Raw genomic sequence first — 25,337 nt, forward strand, 5'->3', positions numbered from 1 at the left:
ATATCCCCCCATAACGAGGGCCCAGTACATAACTGGTATAATCAAGGCATCTAAAGAATCTCAACCTGCGCCTAAGTCTGATTTAAATTTGACCGAATTCTTGGAGAGTTCTCTTGAATTAATAACCGAAAGAACAACATTACTAGTCACCTTCGCTCTTGAACCAGATAGAAACAACATTTTTCGCTTATATTTTCGCCATATTAATGATTTTTTCTTGGGACAAAGGATACAGGTTTTTCCTGATATGGCGCGTATTACACAAAAAAGGAGAAAAGAATTCTTGATGTATAAATCAAGAATCCTTAAACTAGGTGGAACTTTTATTTTGAAATTTCCATGTAAATGTTATGTCTCCTTGGCAAAAGTGAATTTTGTGTTTTTTACACCCAAGAAATTATTGGAGTTAATTGAATTAAAAGAAAAAGATGTTTCACCTGTAGAAACTCCCATAGTTAATGCTGATTAACGCCGGCTGTGACCATCCGTTTATCCCTTCCGTCAGTAATAGTTATACTATGTTAATATATTACTTAGCAGAAATTTCTTAGTATCTTGATCCATTACCTTTTATTGTGGACAAATTATAATGTTTAAGTCTAATATCAGTTTGATATAATGTATTATGTAGCTGTAATAATTTCTGATATTTCCAATACATTTATGTTGGTGGATATAAATGTAAAAATTTAATAAATAAAATTATAAAAAAAAAAAGAAGCAAAAACAACTATTTAAAATTCCAGAAACATCTAAAAGTCTTTTTCTCCACAAATCACTTCCAAAAGGAAGCCACATCAACGAACAATTGGCTCAAATAATCCTATAACCGAATAACCTGATGCCATGCTCATTAGGAACTCATTTTATACTCTCAGACGTTAAATTGACTTTGACTATTAAAGGTTCCCAAAAGGAATAACCTACCAAGCATCAAGTCTGTTCCATCTTTCACCATTATTTATCATCGATGTAACTCTCTCATAGATGTAATCACTCAGTATGTCTCTCAGACATAAATGAATCTCACTCTATCCATAGACTGTCAGACACAATCTGTACCTTTACACCTCTGTTGTAAGCTACATTTAAGTGACTATTGTTATATAATGTGGGGTATAAATGACACAATAAATAACATAAATAAATAAAGAAAAGAAAATAATGCTAACTCATGCTGTTTTTATCATCTAAAAAAGGTTTATGTGCTTTGTACTTGTAGGTTATTTCTGTCAGTAACCGTGCAGGCTTGATTGACGATGCATTCAACTTGGCCAGGTAGGTTGTCACGTGGACGTCAACCCTAAGTGTTCATCTCCGTTCACTCATGCTTTGAGCTTGCCTGTTTGCTATTTGTTATAGTTCCATACCTAATAGCCATTTTTTCATGTTCTCACTAGTAGCAGCACGTAAAGAGTTCTTGCCACTCTTGATCAATAACAGCTGCAGGGTGTTTCTGAGTCTGGAGTAGTTTGATCAATCTTGCAACAAGTTTATGTTAACGTGCTAGAGATTAATGTTCTCTTCCAATATTTTTGCTAATGAACCGATTTAAAAAAAACAAACAAACACCCACGTGTCACATTTAATTTTCCATGGGAAGCACCTTCAAGCTTCACTAAATTATTTTACTTTGACATACAGCATTGTCAATTTTTGATGTACTTTCCAAATATTTTATAGAAAGTCGTTATGTAGTGAAATTGGATGGAGGATTCCAGGGAACATTTAAGGGTAAATTTCCAATAGGCTATCTGATAGGCAACGAATATGTATACTGTTCAGCCTGCAGAAACCCATCTCTTTGCCAAGAACAAGGCATCCCCATATATTTAGTTGTAACGTCAACTTGTTACATGATTAAAAGCAAGGCTTTTTTTGAGGGGGTACTTGGGGGTACTGAGTACCGGCACCTTTTCCATTGTCTCCTAAAATTGACCCATGGTCCCCAGGTTTTAATGAAAGAGCTCAGGCTCTACACACCAATTCTGCCTTGTCATAGATTCTGTGACTGGTTGCAGGGGGCTTGGCTATTGTGGGATGGGTTCCTCAATGATCACCCCACCCCTAAAGGGTGGCCAGGCATTTGAGTACCGGCACCTTTATTGCTAGAAAAAACGCACTGATTAAAAGTATGCACACATGCTTAAATAGTGTTGAACAATAACATCAAGTGGGCTTGTTAGCAGTATACCTACTACATAGGGATATATCTCAAACTTAAATGTACACATGCAGTTTCCAATGATGCACCTGACACATCTCTGGGAATGCCTCTTTTTAACGTGGGAGAAGGCTGTATTTTGAAAGTTCGCACATAATTTCAAGTGACTCAAAATCCACTAATGTGGATTCATCAAACCTACTTAGTAACTCCATATTACAACCTGTTTATCGCTTAACCTATTTGGTTATCTTCTATCTATCCATTTATCTACAAAATGATTTGGGAAATCCATGATTTGATCGGTTGATATGTAGAATAATGAATATGCTCATTTGCATAACTCCTGAATCATTTCATTAGTAAAGCAGCCCGTCTCCATGGCCGATGTCTTCTAAAGACCCCTGTGTTGGATTTAGATCAAAATAAATGCAAATGAAAAGAAGGGAACACAAAAAGTGCAATTCTATAACCTGGTGCTTAATGCTAAGTGCCAAGTGCACACGTACGTTATAAAATAACTACTATTACTACTACTTATTTCTAAAGCGCTACTAGACGTATGCAGCGCTGTACACTTGAACATGAAGAGACAGTCCCTGCTTGACAGAGCTTACAATCTAATTAGGACAGACAAACAGGACAAACAAGAGATAAGGGAATATTAAAGCGAGGATGATAAAATAAGGGTTCTGAACAAGTGAATAAGGGTTAGGAGTTAAAAGCAGCATCAAAAAGGTGGGCTTTTAGCTTAGATTTGAAGACGGCCAGAGATGGAGCTTGACGTACAGGCTCAGGAAGTCTATTCCAGGCATATGGTGCAGCAAGATAAAAGGAACGGAGTCTGGATTTAGCGGTGGAGGAGAAGGGTGCAGATAAGAGAGATTTACCCAGTGAACGGAGTTCCCGGGGAGGAATGTAGGGAGGGATGAGAGTGGAGAGGTACTGAAGAGCTGCAGAGTGAATGCACTTATAGGTCAATAAGAGGAGTTTGAACTGTATGCGGAAATGGATAGGAAGCCAGTGAAGTAACATGAGGAGAGGGCTAATATGAGCATAACGACCCTGGTGGAATATTAGTCGTGCAGCAGAATTTTGAACAGATTGAAGAGGAGAGAGATGGCTAAGTGGGAGACCTGTGAGAAGCAAGTTGCAATAGTCTAAGCGAGAGGTGATAAGAGCGTGGATGAGGGTTCTGGTAGTGTGCTCAGAAAGGAAAGGGCAAATTTTGCTGATATTATAGAGAAAGAAACGACAGGTTTTAGCAGTCTGCTGAATATGTGCAGAGACAGAGAGGGAGGAGTCGAAGATGACTCCAAGCTGATAAGACAGGAAGGATGAGAGTGTTATCCACAGAAACAGAGAATGGGGAAGCAGTAATCAGCAGCGCGGCCACAAGTAAATAGGTGGCACTAAGCGCTCAGGCAGTAAATAGCTGAACACTTCTTTTAATATTGGGTCGTTTTTATTGATTTGATGTGAATAAAGACCTTGTTTAGGAAACACCATTTGTGAGAGGACTTCTTTTTTTGGACCCACTGTTCGTCTATTTGACTCTCATTTCTCCTGTGGAGAGATCACCTTCTGTAGGTATTTGCTGTATAAATTATGAAACAGTGCATCGTTATTTTTGTTAAAAGAGCAATCCTGTTCTGTTTTAATGTTTAATAAAGACTTCATTCAAATTAAAAAAAAAAGAATTGAAGCTTGAGGAAAGAATAAGGGGCCCTTTTTACCAAGCTGCGCTAAAATGTGACCTGCGCTATGATAGCGAATGGGTTTCTCTGCTCACTGAGGCCACACTTAGCATGGCTGTAAAATGTCCAATTTTTCATTTCTTCAATTAATGGCCATGTGCTAATTTCCCAATGAGTGTGTGGTCATTAGCGCGGGAACCCTATTTACTAGGTGGTATGGGCTTCCGCGCTAACCATGTAGTAATCGGATTTCGAGGAGGAGAGGAGATGGGCGGTGTGTGTGTGCTAACCTGTTCTCTGCCCCCCCCCCCCCCAAACATGCCCCCAGCGCTAAAAGATACAAAGGAACGGCTCCTGGCTGGTTAAATAACATTTAGCCAGCTAACCACTAATTTTAAGCAGGAGATAGCCGGCTATCTATGCTGAATATTCGCAGTTAGCTGGCTATATCGCATGATAACTGGCAATATTCAGCGCTGACCGGCTAAACGTAGCGGGTAAATTGGACCCGCATGAATAATAGTCCTATCTTCAGCTTGGAAAAGAGACAGATGAGGGGAGATATGATTGAGTGGTGTGGAATGAGCAAAAGTGAATCGATTTTGACTCGTTCCAAAAGTACAATGACTAGTGGACACTTGAGGAAGTTACATGCAAATTCTTTTAAAACAAGTGGGAAGAAACATTTTTTCACTCAACAAATAGTTAAGGGCTGGAACTCTTTACCAGGAGGATGTAGTAACAGTGGTTAGTGTATCTGGGTTCAAAAAAGGTTTGGACAAGTTACTGGAGGAAAAGTCCATAGTCTGCTATTGAGACAGACATGGAGGAAGCCACTGCTTGCCCAGGGATTGGTAACATGGAATGTTGCTACTCTTTGGGGTTCTAGAATGTTGCTACTATTTGAGATTCTACATGGAATGTTGCTACACTTTGGGATTCTGGAATGTTGCTACTGTTTGGGTTTCTGAAGGTACTTGTGACCTGGCTTGGCCACTGTTTGGAAAATAGGATACTGGGCTAGATGGACCATTGGTCTGATCCAGTATGGCTACTCTTATGTGCCTGCTATTAACGTAACCAGCCAGTGCTGAATATTGGCTTAGCCGGTTAAATTAGCAGCGGCCAAAACTCCCCCGGATATTCAGTGCTGGTCAATGGAATCAGCTTGGCATTGAATATCTGGGATAATGTCAACTGTAGTCTTCCCTACGGTTCTATGTAAGCCACATTGAGCCTACAACTAGTGGGAAAATGTGGCGTATAAATGTATTAAACAAATAAATAAAATAAAATGCACCACGGCACTTATGCGGGCTGCCTCCTGCCAGCTGAATATCGGGCCCGTAGTGCTTAGAAAAATTCTGAGGCTTTTTCTTACTGAGAAACATCATCCTAGTACAGTGACTAATTATATATATATGCTATTGAATGCATTAAATATTTCGGAAGACCTTCAAGGGGTGTTCTATACTGTATTAAACTTCACAGAAGGTTGAATGGGGGTTTTGCTACAGCCCACATCATTCCTCAAAATCACGGTACATGCAAAAGATCATTACGGAAACAGACATACCCTTTTATATCTTGTTTGCTTACATGCAGTACAGCAATGATGGCATTAATGAATGAGGCTGTAAAATGTAATGACAGTGCAGAAACCCTTTACAGTAATTTAGGAAGAAGAAACGGAACATAGCTGCCAGGTCTAATCGGGATCAAAATTCAGCATGGTTTAAGTGGAGTTGAGTGGAGTGGAGGAGTGGCCTAGTGGTTAGGGTGGTGGACTTTGGTCCTGGGGAACTGAGGAACTGAGTTCGACTCCCACTTCAGGCACAGGCAGCTCCTTGTGACTCTGGGCAAGTCACTTAACCCTCCATTGCCCCAGGTACAAATAAGTACCTGTATACAATATGTAAGCCGCACTGAGCCTGCCATGAGTGGGGAAAGCGCAGGGTAACATAGTAACAAAAAAAAAAGTGGGCAGGAGATGATTTCCAGCGGCACTTAACCGAACAGTGCCACCAAATACTGGCTCCGACCACTGTGGCAGTATCCAGGGGTGAAGTCGGGACAGATCCAGGAGTTATGCAGGCATTGGTATCATTCAGTAACCCTAACTGCGTCCACTTACTTATGCAGGTACAGCACTTAGGGGCCTTTCTTACTAAGGTGCGCCGAAAAATGGCCTGCGCTAGTGTAGACGCATGTTTTGGACGCGTGCATGTCCATTTTTCAGCCTGCCTACAAAAAAAGGCCCTTTTTTTTGGCTGAAAATGAATGTGCGGAAAAATTAAAATTGGCGCACGCCCATTTCGGGCCTGAGACTTTACCGCCACCCATTGACAGCGGTAAGGTCTCACGCGTTAACCGAGCGGTAATTGTCAGCACATGGTAAACTGCCGATTACCGCCTGGTTAGCGCCATAAAAAATATTTTCTGGTGCATGTATCAGACGCGCATAAGAAATGGAATTACCACCCACGGCATGCAGTAGCCGGGCGGTAGTTCCAAATTGATATGCGTTGGATGCGCATAGGCGCCTACACGCCTTAGCGAAAGGGGCCCTTAATATCACCCATACCCACGTAACTTCCAGATGACCTGGATATTTAATGCTGGTGCCTGGATATGGCTCACCACTGAATATCCATGTCTGATTTAGCCAGTGGCAGTGAGCATTTAAAAAAAGAATGACCTCGGCCGGCTGAATATTGACCTGATTGTAAATAAAGGGATTATGTGCCAAGGATTTTCTCAATAAGCACATTTTTTGTATAATGAATGTTTTGCATTGCATGGGGTATAGATACATATACTCCAGGATTCTATAAAAGTTGCAACTGAAAAGGGGTTATGGGCACGGGCATAGGCAGACTTCAGCGGGAGGGGGGGGTCCAGAGCCCGAGGTGAGGGGGCACATTTTAGCCCCCCCTGGCGCCGCCGACCCCCCCCCCGACATTGCCGACCTAGCCACCACCAACTTGCCCCCCCCTCCGCCACCGGCCCTCTGGTCCCCCCCTCCCGCCACCAACCCGCCGTCGTCTACCTTCTTTCCGCAAAAGGCTTCCTTCTGTTTTTGAAAATGACCTTCTTTGCTATTCAGATTTTGGATGTTTTTTGCAAAATGTCCAAAGTCGGACTTAGACGTCATATTGAAAATGCCCCTCCACGTGTGGTGGTCAGGGCTATTTATTCACCTGCTGAATTTCTGCTCCTGGACCAGCCAATGCAGTTTAACCAGACCAAAGCAACTTCTGTCCAGTTATATTGCTTTGAATTCCGACCCTACAATGATTGTATCTCAAACTGTTAGTGCTGTCTTTGATCTTCGGATAGGTGCTGGTGCTTATTATCTGGTGGCGGTCAGAGTTTAAAGAAACACTGATTGCTTCTAGCTGACTATTGGCCCTGTTTTCTTTAAACTGTAGAGCTCTTATTCAGTCAGACAGAGGTATTCAACATGGGTGTCATGCGATTGCATTCTGACCTTGTTTTGTTCTTTAAACTGAACCATTTATTTCAGGAAAAGAATTCCAGCATATTCATTCTGAGCCCCCCTCCCCCGGGACAAAGTACCAATTGGCGTTGTAATTGCCCAAGGAAAATTATTACTCAGTTTTGAATTATTTCCACCATAAATCTGAGGAAAGTCAAACTGACTATGTGACAGAAACAGCAGAGATGCTGTATATAGCGATAAGCGAGCCCGAGCCCAAATGGTCCATAAATCGCGCCAAAAGGAACACCAGTGCATTAAAATGTTTGAAAGTCATCGAATTTCATGCACCTAGAGTTGGAAATATTGCTTTTTTTGCAATCCGCAGAATAAAAATATCTGTTTTTAAAGATGTCAGCTACATTCCGCTCAATAGGTTTTGAAGGACTTCAGAAGTGAAACTCCATAGCAAGATTAACTACAGTCCGGGCCATAAACAAACGAGCAAAGGGTCTTAAGCATTAACAAAATTAAACAGCATTTGTGCTTTTTCTTAAATAACACTTTTAAAGGTGCAGCTATGTCTGCTCCACCAACAAACTTGACTGAGGACAGACAAGCCAGTAGAAACACACACCACCAGATGAGGGATGTCTGACCCCTTGATCCTGCCTTTCTTCTTTCAGTAGGTAGCAATCTTGTTTTGCAGAGCCAGTATGATTTATATAGCATATGGTTGCTGGTGTTATGGAAAGGGGCAGTGTGTACAGAGTTGTTCCTATGTGATCATTACAACGTATCCGAATATCAAAGTTCCAAGTAGAATTCTAATGTAAAAAACATTACCTATAGTAGAGTCTCGATTATCAGACTTAATCGGGACCGACAGATTGTCGGATAACCATAAAGTTGGATAATGCGGGACTCACTGCAGTCACCTAACAGCCACCCCCAAACAGCAGCCGCTTCCCTCTGCCTACCTGCTAGTGTCTTTCTCTCTTTCTCCCCCCCCCCCCCCGAAGCATGCTTGGAGGTCAGGCCTGAATGGAGATGGGCTGATTTACCGTGTTTCTTCAGCACCTGTGGCAACCCTCAACTGCAAGCCTTTTCTGTGGTGGTTTGATTTGTAACTGCATAGTTTGAATTAAGATGGTGTAAGCCTGTCTTAAGTCAGTGCCCTATAAACAGTTTTGTTGGACTGACCTCTGTAGTTGAATAAGGCATGACCCGTTGTAAGCTATGGAACTGGACAACTTGACTCCTTCAGTGATTCTTTCTAATACATCTTTTTTTGTCTCCAGCATCTGCCAGGATGTCTGGGGTTAGTGTGGCACAATGGTGACAGCCCTAATTCAGTACCTTTGTATGACGTCTTCGATGCAAAAGAAGTCCCATTATCTAAAATAACTTGCATTAATGCATGTTAGCATGCTGCAATGTGGTAGCGTCTTTTAATAAATCTAGCCCTTGGTTTGATAAATCTTTTTGTGTTAATATGATTCTTTTCTCTGGACTTAATGTACCATTAATATGCTTTCCAAAACCTGATACTCCAGGTTTTATCTTACACAGGTGAAATTCAACAGCAAGGTAACTTTCTTAATTGTGGATTTCATCTTCTTGCTCTGTTCTAAAAAGTTTAATTTATTGGAAAAATGAATTCAAGGGCAATGCAATTAATATTTAGATTAGACATAGGTGGGCTTCTTCAGGTTAGGTCTGAAGACCAGTAAACTCATTTAATCCAATAGGAACTTGAGGAGCAGAGCTGGATAATCAGAATGAGATTTGCATATCACATAGTGAGAGTCTGATAAATGAGAGCCGCTCGGCTCAGTTACATGTCATTTATTCACGTCTTGACTTCATTCTCCATACTCCCTGAGCTTGCTTTCTTTCTTTCTTTCTTTCTTTCTTTCTCTCATCTCGATACAATGATCAGGCAAATAAATCCAAACTAAAGATTTGTCAAGCAAGAAAATAATAATAATAACCAAAGGATACAAAAGTTCACATTACAGGGAGAATAATCAAGGACAACTAAACAAGAAATCAGACAGAAAACAATTTCCCACACTTCAGAACGTATGACCTTCATACTAGACCTGCTTATAACCTCCTCTTTCCTTATCCCTTCTTTTGAGCGAAAAGAATCTTTTTCAATTGTTTTTGGGACAAAGAAGGGATACTGTAAGAAAAAGGTAGCCCCTCTTTGAAGCAGCTTGGCCTTCAAGGCAAGAACATGTCTCTGAAGCTCCTTGTAACATGTGAGACATCAGGGAAGAATTGCATTCTTTGACCACAGGACAAAGCTTCTTCAAATTTAAAATGAGTCTTTAGAACCATCATTTTATCTTTCTCTGTGGTAAAGGTGACAAGTAGAGTGGCTCCAGATGAAATAATATCTTGAGGATCTTCAAGGAAAGCCATAAGGTCAATGTTCTCCTGAGCATTAGCTCGGGCTCCATCTCTTGCCTGACTCACAGAGACATTTCCAGAATCAGAGAACCAGATAAATATATTGCAGCAGAATCAGGCAGTTTTGAAATACTTCCATAATAAAGTATCTCCAGACAGTAAATGATCTTAGAAAAATTAAGAAACCTAAAAGTTTTAGCTCTAAGTGAGCTATCAAATGCTTATAACATGGTGGAAGTTTAGGCTTTACTTGATGGCAGAAGCACTCATTGCCTGCAAGGATTACATCTTGGGTTTCATCAGTTGTAATTGCTTATCAAAGGCATATAATTTAAGGTTTAAGTGCTTAACTACTACTTCTACTACTATAAATCACTTCTATAGCGCTACCAGTCGTACGCAGCGCTTTACAATTGAACATGAAGAAAAGACAGTCCCTGCTCAAAAGAGCTTACAATCTAAATCAGGACAAACAGACAGGACCAAAAAGGATAAGGGAAGGACAGACAGAAGGACACATAAGAATAAGATAAAAGTTACAAGTCAGGAGTCGAAAGCAGCATCAAACAGGTAGGCCTTTAGCCCGGATTTGAAGGCGGCCAGGGATGGAGCTAGACGTAATGGCTCAGGAAGCCTATTCCAGGCATAAGGTGCGGCGAGATAGAAGGAGCGGAGTCTGGAGTTAGCGATGGAGGAGAAGGGTGCAACTAGGAGAGATTTGCCCAGTGAACGGAGTTCTAGGGAAGGAGTGTAGGGAGAGATGAGGGTGGAGAGGTAGTGAGGGGCTGCAGAGTGAATGCACTTATAGGTCAATAAGAGGAGTTTGAATTGTATATGGAAACGGATAGGGAGCCAGTGAAGTGATTTCAGGAGAGGGCTGATATGGGCATAACGACTTTGGCGAAATATTAGTCCTTAAATTTAGAAGATGCCTTTTCATTATAGGAGAGCCCTTTCATATATCTAACATGGACACTTCCATGTCATATGCACTCTGAACATTTTCTTGAGGCAATTTAGGAAGGTTGCCAGTCCCGAGGACTGCACAGGTGAGTCCACTGTAATATGCCTCATTCCCTGAGTTTGCTCATCTTCAAAAGTCTCAGTAATGGTAGAGGAGATGGGGTTCTACCCTCAGAGCTAAGAGAAATGGGGAAATAGAGCCATTACCTTGAACAAGATTGACTAAATTTTTATCCATAGGACCTGCAGTCACAGGAGTAGAGGCCAATGGAATCTGCTTTTTTCCATTCCTTTTCCCTCACTGCAATAAGATAGTTCATAGGGACAAAAACTTCATCTTAAGTAATGCCACGCTGGGAAAAGACCAAGATTCCATCGAGCCCAGCATCCTGTCCACGACAGCGGCCAATCCAGGCCAAGGGCACCTTGCAAGCTTCCCAAACGTACAAACATTCTATATATGTTATTCCTGGAATTGTGGATTTTTCCCCAAGTCCATTTAGTAGTGGTTTATGGACTTGTCCTTTAGGAAACCGTCTAGCCCCTTTTTAAACTCTGCCAAGCTAACCACCTTCACCACGTTCTCCGGCGACGAATTCCAGAGTTTAATTATGCGTTGGGTGAAGAAAAATAAAATAAAATAAAGGTGGCTACGAAGGGGCGCCAAAGAGACGTTTCATGTCCCTTTGGTCATGCCCCTTCAGGCATGCCCAAACAGCTCCACTCTGAATAGCTGCTCACTTAGGGGTCCTTTTACTAAGGTGTGCTGAAAAATGGCCTGCGGTAGTGTAGACACGTGTTTTGGGCGCGTGCAGAATTATTTATTAGCGCACCTACAAAAAATGCCTTTTTTTGCCGAAAACAGATGTGCAGCAAAATGAACATTGCCGCGTGTCCATTTTGGGTCCGAGACCTTACTGTAAGCCATTGACCTAGCAGTAAGGTCTCATGCGGTAACTGGGTGGTAAAGGTCTACGTGCATCAAATTCCACTTGATGTGCGTCAGAAAATAAAAAAATATTTTTCAGACGCGCATAGTGAATGCGAGCCAAAATTGAAATTACCGCAAGGGCCATGCAGTAACCGGGTGGTAACTCCAATTTACTACTACTACTACTACTACTTAACATTTCTAGAGCGCTACTAGGGTTACGCAGCACTGTACAAATTAACAAAGAAGGACGGTCCCTGCTCAAAGGAGCTTACAATCTAAAGGACGAAATGTCAAGTTGGGGCAGTCTAGATTTCCTGAGTAGAGGTGTAGTGGTTAGGTGCCGAAGGCGACATTGAAGAGGTGGGCTTTGAGCAAGGACTTGAAGATGGGCAGGGAGGGGGCCTGGCGTATGGGCTCAGGGAGTTTGTTCCAAGCATGGGGTGAGGCGAGGCAGAAAGGGCGGAGCCTGGAGTTAGCGGTGGTGGTGAAGGGTAGTGAAAGGAGGGATTTGTCTTGAGAGCGGAGGTTACGGGTAGGATCGTAAGGGGAGATGAGGGTAGAGAGGTAAGGAGGGGCTGCAGATCGAGTGCATTTGTAGGTGAGTAGGAGAAGCTTGAACTGTATGCGGTACCTGATCGGAAGCCAGTGAAGTGACTTGAGGAGAGGGGTGATATGAGCATATCGGTCCAGGCGGAAGATAAGACGAGCAGCAGAGTTCTGAATGGACTGAAGGGGGGGGGGGGGGGGGGATAGATGGCTAAGTGGGAGGCCAGTGAGGAGTAGGTTGCAGTAGTCAAGGCGCATGTAAAAGAGCCCCTTAGCATGGCTCAGTCTTATCAAGCAAGGGAGAGGAGAATCACAATGTCACTCTCTCATGCTGGGCAGCCAGATGACGTGTACAATGTAGGTCTTGCCTGACTCCAAAGCCAGTTCTCTCCTCTTCTGGTCTACTTCTCTCCCCTGACAGATCTTTTCAAACTGCTACTGGTGTTTGTGGATTTATGCTTGTGTTCACACTCTTCTGGGGTTAAAAGTTTGAGTCCCCTAAACATACTTTCAAAATACTTGAAATGTGTGAATGTTTGCATAGATCCAAACACAAGTTTGAGTAAATTAAAAAGGAGAAAAAGGATTAGATTTTCCCTGTGTGAAAGCTCATTGATATGAAGAAATTCACCAGTTCCGAACTTTCCAAAGTCGCCAATGATACCTGCTATAGAAATGCTGAGAAAATACTTTTTGGAAGTTTGGGGAATTCCAACTGATTTATTTCCCCCAATAATAAAGGCATATTATATTACTGGCTTGAAACTAACTTCTGCACCAAATGTATCTCAAAACCTTACTGATTTATTGGAAACCTCTTTGGAGGTTATTTCTGAACGTACTATTTTATTAGTAACCTTCGCCTTCGAGTCTGATAGAAATAACGCTCTGAGGCTCTACTTCAGAAATATGGCTCAACAATTTTATGGGTCGAGGATACAGGTTTACCCGGATTTGAGCAGATCCACACAGAGACGGAGAAAAGAATTCCTCGCGCTGAGGTCGCGTACTTTAGCGCTGGGAAGAACTTTTACCTTAAAATTTTCCTGTAGATGTCTTATTTCCTTGAATTCGGATAACTATGTATTTTTTGATCCAGTTAAATTGGTACAATTTATTTCCCGTAAGGAAAGTGATAGAGTTGAGCGGCCTTTGACTGCTCCAACGGATAGCTGAAACCGCTGGCTGGCAAACGTGCTCTAGTCTCTCATAATATTTCTTTTTGCTAAATATTGAGTTAATTCTCTTTAAACAATTTCCTTATATCTTGGAATTAATATGTGGATGAATTTAAAGGCTATTTTCCTGTTATTTACTTTGGAATAATTGTATTTCATTTTCTGGCATTTATTTTATATAAATGTATAATTGAAATTTAATAAAGATAAAAAAAAAAAAAAAAGAAATTCACCAATTCCCAAGTAACATAGTAACATAGTAGATGATGGCAGAAAAAGACCTGCACGGTCCATCCAGTCTGCTGAGGTGGAAGGAGGTGTTTCAGAGAGCTCTGCAGACTTCCAGTGGGAGGAGAGTGAGGCCTAACTCCCTCCCCAAGGATGTGGAGGGCCTCTGGGGAGCGTTCCCCAGGACAGGCCCAGGCCATGGGGCCTCTTGGGCTCAGGGACCAGAGGGTCAGGAAAAGCGGTCTCCTCCCTTGCAGTGCCGCAGGGAGGAGGGAAAGGAGCCCTGTGGATAGAAGAGGGCCAGACTCCAAGGGAGGAAGCCGGACTGGTACCCCCCTCGCGGCCGCACGACGTCCAGCAGGTGAGGGGGGGAGAGAGCTGGCGGAGACCCTAGAGAAGAGCTGGTCTGAGAAGGAAAGAGTGGTAATGGAGATCTGTCAAGAGGCCCTGCCGGAGGTGGAGGAGGAAAGCAGTGAGGATAGTGACGATCTAGAGGAGGAAGAGCTTGTGGACTACTGCCAGGATCCAGAGGACCCGGCCAGTGGCATAATTAAAGTGGTGAAGAGAATTAAAAGTACGGAGAAGGAGGTGGTGGACCTGGGGAAGCGAGTCAAAATGGCAAAAGCCCTGAGCAGGCTGGCCCCAGCAGAGCATCGCAAGACCTATATGAAAGAGGAAACCAGGCTGCTTAGGCTTCTCCAGAGAAAAGAACAGCTGCTGAGGGCCCTGAGGAAAGGCCCTGGAAATCCTCTGAGAGAACTCTATATCAACAGAGACAGGATGGCCTCGGGGGGACAGGCCCCGTCAGCCTCGGTACAGTGGAAGCAAGAAACAGAGCAGGAAGGAATCAGCCCAGGCTTTGGACCCCAGAACATTGAAGCATCAGGGGAGCTGCCAGGAACTAGCACCCAAAATACATTGAAATTCATGCAATACCTTGCTAGTCAGTCAGGGCCTCTGCAGGCAGCTTCTGGAGTAAGCAGGACTGAAGGTGGGGCTGTGGAAGCCTCATTGAGAGCACCTGAGTGTGGGAGAACAGAACAGGAAAAAAACTTTAACACTAAGACTTTTCACATTGTTGAAACAGAGGCTGCAATTTCAGGAGAGAAACCTTTTTCCACAGAAGTGGTGGTGGAAGTTGAAACAGAGAACTTACCTGGAGAAGAGGAGGTTGTCCTGTTCCCATTGCCTGTAGTAGGAGCAGACGGCAAGGAAAAAATGCCTGGGAGGCCTCACCCACAAAGCTCTGAGGAGCAGGATGTTCCAGCCAATCAGCCTGCAGCAGGGCTAAGGACTGAAAGTGGAGATGTTCCAGCAGGGAGCTGCCTCTTAAAGGAGAATGCAGGAAGAAAGGCAGGTGAAGACAAGGAGTGGTTTTCCATAGAGAAAGCACAGGAGGCCACACAGTGTTCCCCACATAAAGGTTCAGAATGGCAAGGAACTGCGCTGCCGGGTGGCGGGATGCCATGCCCGCCCAGCACATTGGAGCAGGAGGCGCCAGCCAATCGGGCTGGAGGAGCAGGGATGGCCGCAGAGGAGAATGCTACAGCGCAGGAGGATTCCCCATGTTTGGGAGAGCGAGTGGTGCTGGAGTGCGGGAAGCCACTCTTACTTTGCAAAACGGCAGAGCAGGAAGTCCCAACGAAGCAGGACGCCAGAGGGGAGACCAGTTCCCAGGAAAACAGCGGGCCCGCACAGGGAAAGCTGGAGCAGCACGTTGCAAGGAGGGACCCAGCACAGAGAGCAGGTTCCGGGGGGGAAGGAGGGGGGGAGGAGCGGGAGGTGTTTGCCTTGCAGTGTGCGCCAGAAGGAAACTTGACTGGTACCTTTGACTTTGCAGTTGGCCAGGCTGCAGGGGTGCGAGCCAGGGGGGAGTGTTCGGGCCGGGAGGGGAGGGTTGGCTCGGTGGGCGGGGGAGGGGGTCAGGGGCATTGGGAGGGGAACAAGTATTTAGGGGAACCTTCTCTCACTGTCTCTAGCGAACGTGTTGAAGGGGACAATGGCAGGTTTTTTGCTGCAGGGGAAATGGTACAGAAGGACACTGTGAAGGCAGGGGATGTGCAAAGTCTGCTGACAGAAGGGAGAGAAGGGAGGGAGACTGAGAGGGGAGGCAAGAGAGAGAGGGGGGGTACGGCGCAGCAGGAGCAGGGGGGTCTCAGTGCAGGAGATGGAGGAGGGGGACGGTGGGGGGGTGCTCCATCCTTTGCGGCGGTAGTAGGTGAGAGGGGCGGGCGCAGGGGGAATGGGGGGGCAGGAAGCATTGGGGAAGGATGGGGGGAGGGTGGGGGGGCCAGGTTCCCAAAAGGAGGAATGTGATTCAGTTAAGGTGGGTGGGGGAGGGGGGGATGCCAAGTAGGGATGAGGCCCTGAAGTTGGTCTTGGGTTTAGGATTTCTCCCAGAGGACCTCTATGCCTGTATCCACCCGGTGAATATCCCAGAGTATGATGTTAGTTTTCTGACCCAGCGAGGCATGGAGGTCTTCTGGGAGAAATACGAGGGGGTAAGGGGGAAAGGGGATTGGAGAAACTTTAGGGCCGTACCGATCAGCAGACCTGACCTGGTGCAGGTAACCCTGCTGGTCCGAAATGAATCCATTTCAGGGGCGGACCTGGCCTTCTGGCTACAGCGGTACGCAGAATTGCGTACCCCCTTGTCCAAACTCCCTGACCCCAGTAGGGTGTGGGCGGGAGGATGGTGTGCGCAGGTTAGGCTGAAGCAGGCAGGACACGTGACCCAGCACATTCCCTCCGCGGCGTTCATTGGCAGGGATCGGATCCTCTGCTTTTACAAGGGGCAGCCGCGGCAATGTCACAAGTGCGGGTCATTCAGACATTTTAGTATGTCGTGCCCAGTACGGCAGTGTGGGAAGTGCGGGTCTAAGGAGCATCCTACGGAGTCTTGTGCATCTATCCGGTGTAATTTGTGTGGGGGTCTGGGGCATGCATTCAGAGCTTGCCCTTGGGCCTCCCATAACGGGGGAGAGGAGGACATGGGAGGGGGCGGTCCAGTTCAGAGGGAGAGGGGGGGAGTGAATGTAGGGCGAGATCAGGTTCCCGGGGTGGGGGGGAAAGGAGCTGCGGAGGGACAGGGAGTGGGAGGTGGGGAAGGGTTGGGGGAAGGGCGGAAGCGGCAGGACGGGGCAGATGAGGGTTGGACGCAGGTGTCAAAAAAACAACGGAAGGTGACGGGGGTACGGGAGGAAGGGGGAGGGGAGGCAGGAATGGGGATAGAAGTAGAGAACAGATTTAGGGGATTGGAAGATGAGGGAGGGGGTGACGAACTGGCAGGAGAGGAAGGAGAGGATGGGATGAGCCGGCAGGATGGGTTGGAAAGCATGGCAGACGCTGGAAAGGGAACAGCGGGTAAAAGGAAGAAGAAGAAGAGGGAGAAGGTTTGAGGGACGAAGAGGAGGAAATGGTAGTGGAGGAGGTCGGGGAGGTGGGGGCAGATTGGGGGGGGCTGAAGGGAGGGTGGGGGAGAAAAGGAGGGTAGGACAGGAGGCAGGGATGAAGGCAAGAGAGGAGAGGGAGGATGGGCTGGAGGCAGGATTGATGAAGGGGGTCGAAGAAGGGGCAGAAGGGGCGGGAGAGGAGGCAGGGGGGGGAGGGTCAGTGGACGACTCCCAAGGAGGGAGGGAGGTGGGCGAAGAAAAGAGGAAGAAGGGGAGGAAGAAAGTAAGGAAAGGGGGGGGGGGCTTTTTGAGCTAGGGGTCCGGGACTGGGCGGACGAGGAAGGGGAGGGTGAAGGGGAAGGGATCCCTGGAGGTAGTATGGAGCAGAGGGAAGGTAGCCAGGAGGGCGGGGGGTATGGAACGGCACAATGATGGCTGGACTGCTGTTAACATTCGCCACACTTAATGTGGCTAGTGTCGCCTCCCAGAGGGCGAGATGCTTGGCGTTCGATGGCCTCTCTGCCGTGGCGGTGGACTGTTTTCTTCTGCAGGAGACCAGGCTGCGAACGCTGGAGGAGGTTCGGCGGGCAAAGCAGGCCTGGAGATGGGGGCCCTCTATTTGGGGTCTGGCAGGGGAACGGTATGGGGGGATAGGCATCCTCTTCAAAACATTTAAAGTAGAGATCCAGAGGGTGGTGGAGCTGGGAATTGGGAGGTGTCTGGTGTTAGATGTGAGATTGCGGGGGGTGGCTTTGCGGGTGATTAACATCTACGGGCCGCAAAGCAAACGGGGAAGGGCAGCACTGTTTGGGAAAATTCGGCCGTACCTTTACACCTCACGGCAGCTAGTTTGGGGGGGGGATTTTAACACAGTCCTGAGGAAGGAGGATAGGGGGGGAGGGCGGCGCAAGTAGGTTACGATGGGGTACGGCTAGCAGGGATCATGAAGGGAGCGGGATTGGTGGACGCGCACATAGAGTTTGGTGGTGGGACGCAGGGTTTCACTTTTGCCCGGGGCACTTGTAGAAGTAGAATCGACCGGTTTTTAGTTCGGGGAGGGGCGTGTGGGAAGGCACCAAGGGTGGTAGAGGTTGATTTCTCAGACCACAAGATGGTGCTGGTCGAGCTGGGGGGAGAGGGGATTCACGGATTGGGGAAAGGATTGTGGCATTTAAATCAGAAATGGTTGAGGGAGGGGGTGTTGTACCAGGAGTATCTGGAGTTTCTGGCAGACCAGGTATCCATTCAGGGTGTCTTCCCTTCCCTAGGGGACTGGTGGGAAGTTTTGAAACACCGCACCAGGGGGTTCTTTCTCCGTCAGGCGAGGAGGCAGGGGAGGGAGGTCACCCGGCTAGGAACTGCTCTGAGGAAGCGAAGGGACAATTTGATTTCCAGGGGAGGGAAGAGGGAGGACATTGAGGCCTTGCAGCAGGAGGTGGAACGGGTACAATACAATCGGTACTCTTCCCTCGTCTATGAGCGGGACTTCGGGAAGCTGCTCAGCCCGAACCCTTATGACTGCTGTAAGGAAAGAAGGGAGAGGAGGGTGGTAGAGGGGTTAAGGGATGAGGGGGGGACGCTCCAGCAGTCTAGGGAAGGTATCTTGCAGGTGGTGGGGACCCACTTTGGGCGGGTCTTTTTGGACCAACGGTTGGGGGAGGAGGCCATGGCGAGGTACATTGAGGAAACCCCAGGGGTGGGTAAGGGGGGGCCTCATCTTTGGGCCTTGCTGCGGCCGTGGACGCTGCGGGAGGTACAGGAGGCCATTGGGGCCTTGCGGCGCAGGACGGCGCCGGGGCCAGACGGACTCCCGGCAGAGTTCTACCAGCGGTTTAGGGATCAGTTGGTGCCAGTCTTGTTGGCAATCTGGGAGGCGGCACGAACAGGGGGATCCTTGCCTGAGTCGATGGGGGCATCAGCTTTGGTCCTCCTTAGCAAAGGCAAGGACCCCCAGGATGTGGCAAAGGCGGCCGATTGCACTTCTGAACACCGACCGGAAGATCTTCGCTCACATGCTCCTTGCCCGCATGAGGAAGATCTCCGGGGAAGTGCTGGCAGCCCCGCAGGGGTGTGGGGTCCAGGGAAGGGGGGTGCTAGAGGCAGTGGCCTGGGTGAGGGAGGGCCTGGAACGTAGTCGGGTGGGAGAGGGCAGGCTGGTCGTGGCCTTGGACCAGGACAAGGCTTTCGACCGAGTGCAGTGGGGTTTTTTATGGAAGGTCTTAGACCACTATGGATTCCCGGGGGAATGGATCGCGCAACTTCAGTTATTGTATGCGGGGGCGCGATTCTTTCCCCTGGTGAATGGATGGAGGGGGGCGGAGGTGGGGATCTCGGCAGGGGTGCGGCAGGGGTGCCCGTTGAGCCCCCTGCTGTACGCTTTCGCCATTGATCCCCTGGTGAGGAGGCTGGAAGGGGGGGGGAGGACGGGCTCAGAGGAGTGGAGGTAGGCAAAGGGAATGTGTTGCGAGTCATCGCCTATGCGGACGATATCACCGTCTGGGTGGCGGATCGCAGGGAGGGGAGGAGGCTGCAGGAGACCCTTGCAGCATACTCCCAGGCTTCGGGGTCTCGGGTAAACCTGGGCAAGAGCACCAGCTTGTGGGTGGGGCCAGAGGGACGGCGGTTTAATTTAGGTGGAGGGTTCCCGGATGGGATAGAGAAAATGAGGGTTTTGGGAGTGTATTTTGGGGGAGGGGATTACGGGCGGGAAAATTGGGAACAAAGGATAGCGGAGGCGAGGGAGAAGGTGGACCGCTGGAAGGGGTGGCGGATGCCCATGGAGGACCGGGTCCGGTTGCTGAAGAGCCAGGTGGTCCCCATGTTCCTGTTCCTGAGCTACATCTGTCTCCTGCCGGAACGCTGTTTCACGGCAATTTACAGCGTGTTCTTTCAACTCCTGTGGGGGAACAGGATGAACCCAGTTCGACGTAATTTCACTTACCGGTCGCGGGAGGAAGGGGGGGTGGGAATGGTAAACCCAGTCTTGCTATTCTCCTCCCTCTTCATCCAGTTTAACCTGGGGCGGGCGGGGGGTCTGAATGCCCCAGGATGGGTACACAGTGTTGTCCAGTGGTGGGAGGGATTTTGGGGTCCTTGGCTGGGGGGAGGTAGGGTGGGACGGTTGCGGAAAGGGTTCCCGGAGGGGGTAGGCTACTATAAATCTTTGGTAAAGCTGGTTCGGCTGTGGGACATTACATGGGAGGAAGTTAGGGCAGGGCAGAGGGAGATCTGGGTGGAGCGGGTTCGCTCCCAACGCTTCTCCTCTCCCCTGGCTCTTAGGGATGCTCCGGAGCCCGTGCTGAGGCAGGGCCTGCGTTTTATTTCATCCAAACGCATCCCACACAAGTACAGGGACATTGCTTGGCTGTCCCTACATGGCAGGTTGTATGTTAGGGCAAACCTTCGGTGTAGGAACCAGCAGGACCGAGACTGCCCGAGGGGGGAGTGTGCTGGCCGGCTGGAGACCATGGACCACTTCCTGAAGGAGTGTCCATTCTCCGTAGCGGTTTGCCGGAGAGTGGCTGCCTTGCTGGCCATCCCCAGCTTCACGTCCTACACCTATGCGGACTGGGTGTATGGGAGGCAGGGGGAGACGGGGCGGCTAGAGCCAGGTACCGCCTTTCTAATCTCAGTTATCATCAGATACTGCCTATGGATGGCTCGCTGCGGGGTGTCCCTGGGCCAGGAGTGCAGGTCTGCTGAGCAGGTCTCCTGGGACGTTGTCCGAGCTGTCCAGGAAGTGGCCCGATGGGAACGGGTGGAGGTGGGGGTAAAGACCTTTGGGGTTTGGTGGAAGCATGTACGCTTGAAGTTGAGTTGAATGTTTGGGGGGGGTTGGGGGGGACGGTTTTTTGTGTAAAATTTGCATTTTTGTATAAAAGTATAGAGGGGCTGGCTTTATAACTGCACAGTGTAATGTATTGAAATTTGATTTTCCGCTTTCATTTAATAAAGGAATTCTCCAGTCTGCCCAACAAGACAACTCATGTGTGCTACTTTTTGTGTATACCCTACTTTGATTTGTACCTGTGCTCTTCAGGGCACAGACCGTATAAGTCTGCCCAGCCTCCCACCACCGGCTCTGGCACAGACCGTATAAGTCTGCCCAGCCTCCCACCACCGGCTCTGGCACAGACCGTATAAGTCTGCCCAGCACTATCCCCGCCTCCCAACCACCAGTCCCGCTTCCCACCACCGGCTCTGGCATAGACCGTATAAGTCTGCCCAGCACTATCCCCGCCTCCCAACCACCAGTCCCACCTCCCACCACCGGCTCTGGCACAGACCGTATAAGTCTGCCCAGCACTATCCCCGCCTCCCAACCACCAGTCCCGCTTCCCACCACCGGCTCTGGCATAGACCGTATAAGTCTGCCCAGCACTATCCCCACCTCCCAACCACCAGTCCCACCTCCCACCACCGGCTCTGGCACAGACCGTATAAGTCTGCCCAGCACTATCCCTGCCTCCCAACCTCTAGTCCCGCCTCCCACCACTGGCTCTTTAAAGTAAAAATAAAAAGTCATCCATTCAGAAGATCTATGCGAATCATTACATAATTCAACTACTCAGTCGTCAGAATGGTGATGAGAACGCCTTATGTAAGAGATGAATCAAAGTGCTTGTGTGTGTGTGTGTGTGTGTTAAAAATGACAATTCTGTTTTAGGTCACTCATTTCTCAAGTGTTTCAGTGAGGAGCCAGCAGTGTTAATAGGTGATGTGGTCAGTTTACAGGTACAGGCTCTGTCTTTCAAATGGGTTTTGTATTCCCTGAAGGCAATGTCTACACGCTCATCCTAATTCAACCTGATCATCTCCTTTCTAGTAGTGCAGAACCCAGTATTCTCTGGAGAGGAAGTTTAACAAGGCTCAAATTGAATTCCCAAATGTATTTCCTCCTTCCATCCTTCAGTGTTGGTGTGCTCAATCCCTGACACAGTGCTGGGAACACACACCGTAATCTCTCAGACACAAAGGGAGAATTGGATTCATCATTTGTCATCAGTCCAAGCCTTTCATATCCAACATCATGCAAAGCCCAGCTAGGATATTTCCAAATGTAAGGGAGAATGAAGAATTCAGCTACTTGGGACTGTCCCCCGGATTCTATATATGGCATTCACAGTTGTGCACAAAAGGTTGGCCACACATCATATTTGTGCAATCAATTTAATTGTGTAATGAGTCAATTAGTGCCAAAAATTGGGTGCTAACAATCAATTATTGGTGCTAATTGGCCACAATTTGGATTTATGCATGTATCGTGCTAGGCAGTGTTCTATAAAGATGCTCACAGTATTATAGAATTTGGGGAATCTACGTCTAATTTACGTGCAAAGGATTTACACCAGGTTTCAGTTGGTATATAAATCCTTGTGCCCAAAGTTGGGCATGGATCATGGTGCTACACGCTATTGCACCCAACTTGAAGCTCTGTTTATAGAATAGCGTTCAGTGTTCATTTTTTTCAGCACCCAAATTTGGCGCTATTTATCGAATCTAGTCGTGTCTACTGTATGGGACCAGTAAATCCTGGATTATTAATAACACAGTGACACCATGGATCCTGGAGTTGATGAATTACTATGGTCGTAATTTGCTTTCCCTATAGACATACAAGGATCTGTCTCGTTCTAGGTGGCAAGAAACAGAGAAACATGACAACAGATATGGGCCGTATGGCCCATCCAGTCGGCCCATCCTCAGTAACCACTAACTCCTCCTTTTCCTAAGAGATCCCACTTGCCTGTCCCACGCATTCTTAAATTCAGCCACAGTACTTGTCTCCACGACCTCCACCAGGAGGCCATTCCACATATCTCCCACCCTTTCCGTGAAAGAGTATTTTCTTAGATTACTCCTAAGCCTATTTCCTCTTAACTTCCACCGTTTTCCGTCATTTGAAAATGATTCACCTCCTGTATATTAATGCCACACAAGTGGTGGTGGTAGTCTAGTCATTTATGTGTATAAATGACCTCTTAACGAATACCATCTAGTGGAAATCTACACATCACGATGGGATGGTGCATACTTTGTTAGTGGGCCTGCATCTGGGTGGTATACACAGGTACATATGTAAATGATAGAATTCTGTTATCTGCATGCTTACCTTCAGGCCTGGCCATTTACAACAGCTATAATACTGATGTAAGTGATCGTGCCTTAATGTATGCACATTACCGGCCATTTGCAAAGGGAACAGTTCTATAACTTGGCATCTCCAGTTAGGCGCCAAGATTCTGTTATTGAATGCTACCATACGCTGGCATCGATGCACCTTCATTTAGATCCAAGGAGAGTAGGGGATGAGTGGTGGCTCTTCATAAAGGAACTGTAGAACAACAAAACAGTATAATACAATCTTCATTGGTTGTTGATGCACTTATGTTTGAAGACGTCAACAAGCAATATAGACTGTATTTTACTGTTTTGTTGCTCCACGGTTCCTTTGTGAAGAGCCATCGCTCGGTCCCCACTCACCGATTTTTGTGCCGTTGGGCATGAGGACTGCTAAATCCTGGGGTAAATCCCGGCACACAAGTTGGGCGCGAAACCCTGGAATTCTATAACACCGCACCCAAATTTTTGGAATGCCCAGACACGCCCATGCTCATCCCATGGCCACGCCTCTTTTTAGGCTGCATGTGTGTAGCATTATAGAATAGCGCATAGGCAGATGGCACGCATAAATCCAAATTAGTGTCTTTTAACACTAAGAATTGATTTTTAACAGTTCATTAAACCAGTTATTTTGCATATGCATCTGCCCTGTGTGCAAGAATTTGGACACCAAAATTTGGGTGACCTTTATAGAATCTGAAGGATTGTTCCTTTCGGAACCCTAAGGGGCCCTTTTACTAAAGGGTTGCTACGCGGTAACCTGGAACTACCGCTGGCCAAATGCAGGTGCAGAAATATACTATCCTGCTTATAATCGAACGAGAAAAACGCCCAAGTTCCGACCTAAATCGGGAGATGGACGTTTATCTCACAAAAACGAATAAAGCGGTATAATCGAAAGCCGAACTTGGACGTTTTCAACTGCACTCCGTCGCGGATGCGGACAAAGTTGACGGGGGCGTGTCGGAGGCGTGGTGAAGGCGGAACTGGGGCGTGGTTATCACCCGAACAGAGATGGGCGCCTTTCGCCGATAATGGAAAATAAGTATGCGTTTGTAGGTAGAATTTAGGGCACTTTTCCTGGACCCTGTTTTTTCACGAATAAGGCCCCAAAAAGTGCCCTAAATGACCAGATTACCACCAGAGGGAGTCGGGGATGACCTCCCCTGACTCCCCCAGTGGTCACTAACCCCCTCCCACCACAAAAAAATGATGTTTCACAACTTTTTATTTTCACCCTCAAATGTCATACCCTCCTCCCAGGCAGCAGTATGCAGGTCCCTGGAGCAGTTGTTAGGGGGTGCAGTGGACGTCAGGCAGGTGGACCCAGGTCCATCCCCCCCTACCTGTTACAATTGTGCTGCTTAATGCTTAGTCGTCCAACCCCCCCAAACCCACTGTACCCACATGTAGGTGCCCCCCTTCACCCCTTAGGGCTATAGTAATGGTGTAGACTTGTGGGCAGTGGGTTTTGAGGGGGATTTGGGGGGGCTCAACACACAAGGGAAGGGTACTATGCACCTGGGAGCTCTTTTACCTTTTTTTTTGTTTTTGTAAAAGTGCCCCCTAGGGTGCCCGGTTGGTGTCCTGGCATGTGAGGGGGACCAGTGCAGTACGAATCCTGGCCCCTCCCACGAACAAATGCCTTGGATTTATTCATTTTTGAGCTGGGCGCTTTCATTTTCCATTATCGCTGAAAAACAAAAACGCCCAGCTCACACATTGTCGAATAAAACATGGACGTCTATTTTTTTGCGAATATACGGTTCGGTCCGCCCCTTCACGGACCCGAACTCGGAGATAAACGCCCATGGAGATAGACATTTTCGTTCGATTATGCCCCTCTATGACTACTACTGCTTATTTCTATAGCGCTACTAGATGTATGCAGCACTGTGCATATTACATGCAGCTACTATCTCTGTCTCCAGGGGGGGGCTCACAATCTAAGGGGCCCTTTTACTAAGCCACTTAAGCATCTACGCACGCCCAACGCCTGCCAAAATGGAGTTACTGCCCGACTACCCCATGGCTCTTGTGGTAATTTCATTTTTGGTGCGCGTCTGATACGCATGTCAGAAAAATATATTTTTTTAATTTTCGGGTGTGTGTAACGGACGCCCAAGTGGCATTTGACATGCGTAGGTCATTACCGCCTGGATTCTTTTACCACTAGGTCAATGGCTGGCGGTAAGGTCTCAGACCCAAAATGGACACGCGGCAATTTTGATTTTGCCACACGTCTATTTTCGGCA

General features: G+C 47.3%; 1 protein-coding gene across 1 annotated transcript in view; it reads left to right on the forward strand.

Moving 5' to 3' along the window:
• The window catches only part of TRHDE (thyrotropin releasing hormone degrading enzyme), a 367,175-nt gene that overhangs the window by 270,873 nt on the left and 70,965 nt on the right, over window positions 1-25,337 (forward strand). The window contains exon 14 of the mRNA XM_030214836.1: window positions 1,223-1,278. Coding sequence (XP_030070696.1) covers window positions 1,223-1,278 — 56 coding nt within the window. The remainder of the gene's footprint in view (window positions 1-1,222; window positions 1,279-25,337) is intronic.

This window comes from Microcaecilia unicolor, chromosome 9, assembly GCF_901765095.1.
Source record: "Microcaecilia unicolor chromosome 9, aMicUni1.1, whole genome shotgun sequence".
In the NCBI taxonomy this organism is placed as follows: Eukaryota; Metazoa; Chordata; class Amphibia; order Gymnophiona; family Siphonopidae; genus Microcaecilia; species Microcaecilia unicolor.